At 38.9% G+C, this 6,454-nt stretch overlaps 2 protein-coding genes across 2 annotated transcripts; one reads left to right on the forward strand and one right to left on the reverse strand.

Moving 5' to 3' along the window:
- Window positions 1-567: 567 nt before the first annotated feature.
- On the forward strand, window positions 568-2,548 carry LOC122277221 (heavy metal-associated isoprenylated plant protein 28). The gene is made up of 3 exons (XM_043087148.1): window positions 568-737; window positions 1,297-1,372; window positions 1,962-2,548. Exons 1-3 carry the CDS (start codon window positions 732-734, stop codon window positions 2,327-2,329), a joined length of 450 nt encoding a protein of 149 aa, XP_042943082.1. The 5' UTR covers window positions 568-731; the 3' UTR covers window positions 2,330-2,548.
- Window positions 2,549-2,565: 17 nt separating this feature from the next.
- Window positions 2,566-5,771, reverse strand: LOC122276027. The gene is made up of 3 exons (XM_043085438.1): window positions 5,526-5,771; window positions 3,352-4,908; window positions 2,566-3,183 (listed from the first exon to the last, which is right to left on the reverse strand). Exons 1-3 carry the CDS (start codon window positions 5,769-5,771, stop codon window positions 2,566-2,568), a joined length of 2,421 nt encoding a protein of 806 aa, XP_042941372.1.
- Between the last annotated feature and the right edge of the window lie 683 nt (window positions 5,772-6,454).

A 6,454-nucleotide genomic window follows, 5' to 3' on the forward strand; every position in this document is an offset into this window, starting at 1 on the left:
ATATTGTGAGCTGTACTGATATTCCATCGGTACTCTTATGTGTAGAAATTCAAATATTTCGAAAATTGCTACCTTACCTTAAACGCAGGTATAGGTGTGTATTTATAATGATGTAAAATATATTTTGTTATACAACAACCAAATCATGGAAAGATAAAACAGAGGAATACATTTGAATTTAAACTGATTACATATCTAAACAAACATATCAAGGATCCTGTGAAATATTTGAACTGGTCTTCACGTAACTGCTTTGCGAGGAGCCGCTGGTTGTTGCTCATGTGGATAAGTCTCTAACATAGATTATTACTCGGCAGCTTCTTATTCCCTTAAATTTGACGGCCCCAACGGATCGGAGTACGTATTCGATTATACAAGCTTCTAGACTCTTACTTGTAGAGGTAGCTTTCGAGCTGGCGGGCCTCTTAATTTCTAACTTATAAGCACCTGCTATGCACTTTCCAAAGAGTCTTCCCGCAAGTTTTGTTGCCAAGAAGCAAATCGGAATTAATTAAGGACAAAAAATCTTGTGGGCGCTACGCGTTCTTTTTTCATATCCCCTTCACACATGCACAAGCTAGCTAGCTAGCTAGGATTAAGGACGTACGCTCCTCGATCCCTCAGCTGTCTATATATATGAGTACCTTTTGCATGGTTTCTCTCCATCGTCACTCACAATATCATATATCTCCGTAAACAAATTAAGCCTTAAAGATTTCTCGACTCCCAACATGTCGGTACGAAATCTCTCTTTATAAGTAATCCCATCTTTTCGATTCGATCGATCTGTTTGTCTAGCTAGCATGCATGTGCCCGGTTTTTCTCTCTCTGTATGTGTCATGAAGATCAGTTGTATATCTCCTTAATATAGCCCCATCATCCATCATATGAAGTTTTCTTGCATGCACGCAGACCTCTCATATCATCGTATTCGTTAGATTATGGGCAACACAAAGATTTCGACCTTTTTAAATCTTCTTAACATGACTAGATCATATCATCAGTAGTATAGGAGGTGCAGCAACTCAGGGATCATCCAATTCCTTGTATCGAGTAAAACTAGTTTTGTACCAAAGAAGCCTTTTATCGAATAAACTAGTTTAATTTGCACACAAGCGGTTGATGAGATGCCGGCCATGGGGTATTGACATGGCTGTTGTAGAAAAATCTTTTTTTTTCTTTTTTTAAAAAGAAAAAACTGTATATGCAAGCCTTCGCAATGGTCGGTTCGTTGTGATGGTTGGCTTTATGCATATACGAGGTCCCATTTCTAAAATTGGTTTTTGTTTTTTTCAGATAGTGGAGATGATAGTTCACATGGACTGTACCGGTTGCGAAAGAAAGATAAAGAAAGCTCTCCGGAAACTTGATGGTACGTACGACGTTATATATATATATATATATCATATATCCGAATCTTGTTTTTATTTTATTAGTCGAATTTGCTTAGAAACGAGATCGTAAAGTTCGAAATCGACGTGCACGCATTCTCAATCCATCAGGCAACAAGCTGTCATGACAAGATGATGGCAGCTTGTGACCTCTCATGCGACCCCCATACACATGATGTATGCATATATTATACGTGATACATATATGTGTAAGCAGTAGGTCTCTGCATGCATCTGTTGTAGTCACATCGAAAGGAATTGGTCGCAATTTTTTAAAAGATGCGTTAATATATTCCTCGTGATCTAATCATTGCATTGTTTTCTGACTTGGACCACGGCTAGTTAGCTGTATCAAGATCTATGAAAAAAGAAACTAGAAAGCGTACATTAATGACTTTTTCCTTAATGAGGAAGGCTTAATATATATAATGGCAAAGTATCAGGAAAGGCACGCGTATCATGTGTATTGCATATGCTTTTGCGAGTTTGTGAAACCTTACTGATCTTGTTTTTGGTTAGAAATTTACAATTTTTTTCCTTAATAAATCATGTGTGTATATGATATTTCAGGAGTTAACGAAGTTGATATAGACATGGTCACGCAAAAGGTGACTGTCATGGGATGGATAGACCAGGACAAAGTTTTGAAGACAGTGAGGAAGACAGGACGGAGAGCCGATCTATGGCCATATCCTCACGACCCAGACTACTACAACATCATCCGCCATTACTACCATCAGAATCGGCCACTGGTCTACAATACATCTCAGTACTCCAGTACCTCTAATTCCTACGATGATTATATGCACGGCTATGACAACCGAGGTTACGTTTCTTATCAGCAGCCGACGTCATACCCGACCGCCTACGATAAGGATTGGCAAGTGGCCACCACCATGTTCAATGATGATAATCCCCACGCTTGTTCTATAATGTAAAGTGATATATAACATATTATGATGTTTGTTGTCGTATTTTTGTACCGTCTTCCTCCTTGTTTTTGTATAGGAAAAGTACTTTTTTTTTTTTTAACAAACCTCTGTATATCATTGAACTCAACCTCTTTCAAGTCTGGGACTTCTTCCACCCATATTCTTTCACCCCCCATATGTAAAGCAGCCTTTGCTAATGAATGAGCTACTATATTAATCTCCCTATATGCAAATTGTATATGTCAATCACTTCTATTTCTAAAAACCTTTCTTATATCAACAATCAAAGGACCAAAAGAACTCATTACATCTTTATCACTATCTACTGCTGTAATAACAGTTTTGGCATCCCCTTCAAAAATCACCTGTTGCAGATTCAGATCTCTGCAAATCTCCATAGCCTTCCATAAAGCACAACATTCTGCTATATATGGTTTCTGGACCCATTTTTTGCTGTCACACGCTGCCACCATAGCCTCCCCTTGATCATTTCTTATGATTATTCCCATTCCCATCACCCCTTGTTTAACATCTAAGGAGGCATCCCAATTAATTTTCAAAAAACCTGCTTTTGGTTTCACCCATTTTGATATTTTTATTCTGATCCCTTTACTCCCCTCTATCACTGGGCTCTGCACTTGCCGAGGTTGCCTAAAGTCCTCTAAGCTCTCCTTAGCTCCAGCAATTAACTTCCTTGGACATGATGACATTTTCTCAAAAACAAATTCATTTCGTCTCATCCACACCCTCCTTAACTGCACTGCTATCCCTTCCAATTGTTCTTGAGAAAATTGTTCCATCAGACCTTCCCACAGTTTCAGAAAGCCTTCACCTTTTCTTTTACATTTCTGTACTTTGCTCTGTTCATTTCCCCACACATCATTTGCAACTACACATTACCATAGAGCATGCATAACTGTCTCAGTTTCAGTGATACATATTGGACAATTTGAGTCTTTAACAATCTTTCTCTTGAACAAATTATATTTTGTAGCCAATAACTCTTTTCCTGCCCTCCATAAAAAAACCTTCACTGAGTTTGGTACATTCAGACCCCAAATATTCCTCCATCTTTCATCCTTATCCCCATCCTTCGGGCCTCCTCCCTTGTATCTTTTCAGTCTATCCAACTGAAGGTAATAAGCACTCTTGACAGTAAACACTCCTTTTGTAGATGGGCCCCAAAACATTTTGTCTTCAAGGTTGCTTCTACTCAGTGGCATGCTCAAGATCATCTCAGCCTCTTCTTTTTTAAATATCTTCATGACCAAGTCTGCTTTCCAACATCCTTGCTGATCACAAATCAGTTCTTCCACCTTAGCTTCTTCCCTTAGTATCGAAATAGGAGATTGCACTAAGAAAGAGGAAGGTTTTGGCATCCATTTATCTCTCCATATCTGAATCTTTTTTCCATTTCCCACCCTCCATCTAAGTCCCTCCTTCAATAAACCACTAGCCTCTTTTATACACCTCCAAATCAAAGAAGGCCTCACCCCTACTTTAGAGTTCAAAAAATCAGCATCCTTAAAGTATTTTTCTTTAAACACTACAGCAGCAAGAGAGTGTGGATTTTGAATAAACCTCCACCCTTGTTTTGCTAACAAAGCCAGGTTGAAGTTACTCAAATCTCTAAAACCCATACCTCCCATCCTTTTTTGCCCACCCATCTTATCCCATTTCCTCCAATGGTAGCTTCCCTCTTTGTTCTGCCTCCCCCACCAAAACTTAGAAAATATTGTAGTAATCTCATCACATAGATTCAAAGGGAGTTTGAATACACTCATTGTATAAGTTGGAATGGCCTGTAAAACAGCTTTGATCAACACTTCCCTTCCAGCTTGAGACAAAAAGTTATTTTTCCAATTAGAGATTTTCTGCCAAATCATTTCCTTCAAAATCCTGAAAGTGTTATATTTAGACCTTCCAACAAAAGCTGGAAGTCCTAAATATTTCTCATACTTTCCACAGACCACAACCCCACCAGCCTCCTTAATTCTTTTCTTTTCTGTAGCTTGTGTATTGCTACTGAAAAAAATAGAAGTTTTCTCCTTATTCAAGAATTGTCCCAAGGCTTTCTCATATTTTCCCAACACCCTTTGCACACTATTCCATTCCTCTAGCCTAGCTCTCCCAAATAAGATACAATCATCTGCAAATAATAGATGATTTATGCTTACACCCCCTCGAGCCACTTGAACCCCCTTTGTTTCTTTCTTTCTTTCAGCTTCATTTAGCAAACCACTCAGCCCCTCAGCACACAGAATGAACAGGTAGGGAGACAAAGGATCTCCCTGTCTCAAGCCTCTTGAAGGGTAGAACTTCTCCTCAGGTTTCCCATTAATCAACACAGAAAAAGATACAGATGAAATACATTTCATAATCAGATAAACCCATCTCTCACAGAAACCCAACTTCCTCAACATAGCTTCTACATAAGCCCATTCTATTCTATCATAAGCCTTAGACATATCCAGTTTTATGGCCATATTCCCCACCTTCCATTTCCTCCTAATTTTCATAGAGTGTAACAGCTCATATGCCACCAAGATATTATCTGAGATCATCCTCCCAGGTATGAAAGCACTCTGAGTAGGAGCAATAATCACAGATAATATTTTCTTAAACCTATTTGAAATGGTTTTTGAAATCAACTCGTATAGCACATTACAAAGGCTTATTGGCCTATAATCACTCACCAACAAAGGCTCTTTTATCTTAGGAATCAAAGCTATAAAAGTGTAGTTTAGAGAAGGATTCCATGAATTACCATTCAGAGCTGTGAGGATAGCTTCACACACTTCATCTGCTACTGTGCTCCAGTGGTGTTGATAAAACATGCTCCAAAGCCATCTGGACCAGGTGACTTTAGAGGTGCCATTTGATTAAGAGCCTCTTCCACTTCCAGCCTAGTGAAAGGCTTAGACAATTTCTAATTCATCTCACTTGTTACTTTAGGATCAATACATCTCAAACACTCATCCATGTCTTCACTTGTAGGATTGGTAGATGTAAACAAGTTCTCAAAATAGTTGCTGAATGTCCTTTCGATCTCCTTACTCCCTTGAATCCTTCTGTTTTGATCATTAACCACCTGAGTTATATAGTTTCTCTTTTTCCTTTGATTGGCACAAGCATGGAAATATTTAGTGTTTCTATCCCCTAGCTTGTACCAATTACATTTTGCTCTCTGCCTCTATCTCACCTCCTCTTTCTCCAACAGCATCTGTAGCTCCTTTTTAACCCCCCTTATTTCCTCAACATTATTTTTACTTTCAGCTTCTTGTAACTCTTTTAACCTTTCTGTTTTTTTCTTCAAGGCCTTCCTATCCCCTCTATTCTTCTGTCTATTCCATTTTTGAAAAGCCTCCTTACTTCTTAACAACAAGACATCCACCTTATTAAGAGAGTCCCTGCTTACCACCTCCTTTCCCCACACATCCCTCAACATACCTGCACATTCTTCCTCTAGGCCCCAGCAAGCTTAATACTTGAAACCTTTATTCCTTACCCAATTCCTTTCCTTTCCCTTCAAAGCATGAACAACAATGGGTTTATGATCCGAGGTTCTTGCTGTAAGCACCTCAACCCATACTTCATTATAAACCCCTATCCAACTAGGATTAGCAACAGCTCTATCTAATCTTTCCTTAGTAAAAGAGTCATCAACGTGCATGTTGCTCCACGTAAATTTATCTCCTTTCCATCCTAGATCATGAAGGCAACCCTCCTCTAACACTTTCCTGAACATAGTCATCTGCCTTTCAGCCCTTGGATTGCCCCCAAACTTTTCATCCTCCCTGAGAATTTCATTAAAATCCCCAACAGAACACCAGCCAAACTTACTTTCTGGTTTTAGTGATTTTAAAAGCTCCCAAGACTCTTTTCTTTTCCTTACCTCAGGATGCCCATAAAACCCCGTGAGTAACCATTTTAAATTTTCACCCTCATCAACCACCCATGCATTAATATGCCTTTGAGAGTAATTCACAATCTCCACCTTAACCAAATCATCCCAAAGCAACAATAGACCCCCACTTCTGCCAACTGACTGCACTAGAAAACACCTAGCAAGTTTCAATCTCCTTCTCAACCAATCAAAATTAACACTACTACTTTTAGTTTCTATAATGA

Source organism: Carya illinoinensis, chromosome 9 (assembly GCF_018687715.1).
Source record: "Carya illinoinensis cultivar Pawnee chromosome 9, C.illinoinensisPawnee_v1, whole genome shotgun sequence".
In the NCBI taxonomy this organism is placed as follows: Eukaryota; Viridiplantae; Streptophyta; class Magnoliopsida; order Fagales; family Juglandaceae; genus Carya; species Carya illinoinensis.

Coding starts and splice junctions, on each gene's coding strand:
- LOC122277221 (XM_043087148.1), top strand. Junction 1,373..1,961: donor AGCTCTCCGGAAACTTGATG/GTACGTACGACG, acceptor ATGATATTTCAG/GAGTTAACGAAGTTGATATA.
- LOC122276027 (XM_043085438.1), bottom strand. CDS start 5,771: ATGTTGAGGGATGTGTGGGGAAAGGAGGTGGTAAGCAGGGACTCTCTT. Junction 4,909..5,525: donor TGCTGTTGGAGAAAGAGGAG/GTGAGATAGAGG, acceptor GCTCCTACTCAG/AGTGCTTTCATACCTGGGAG. Junction 3,184..3,351: donor ATGTACCAAACTCAGTGAAG/GTTTTTTTATGG, acceptor GGAAATGAACAG/AGCAAAGTACAGAAATGTAA.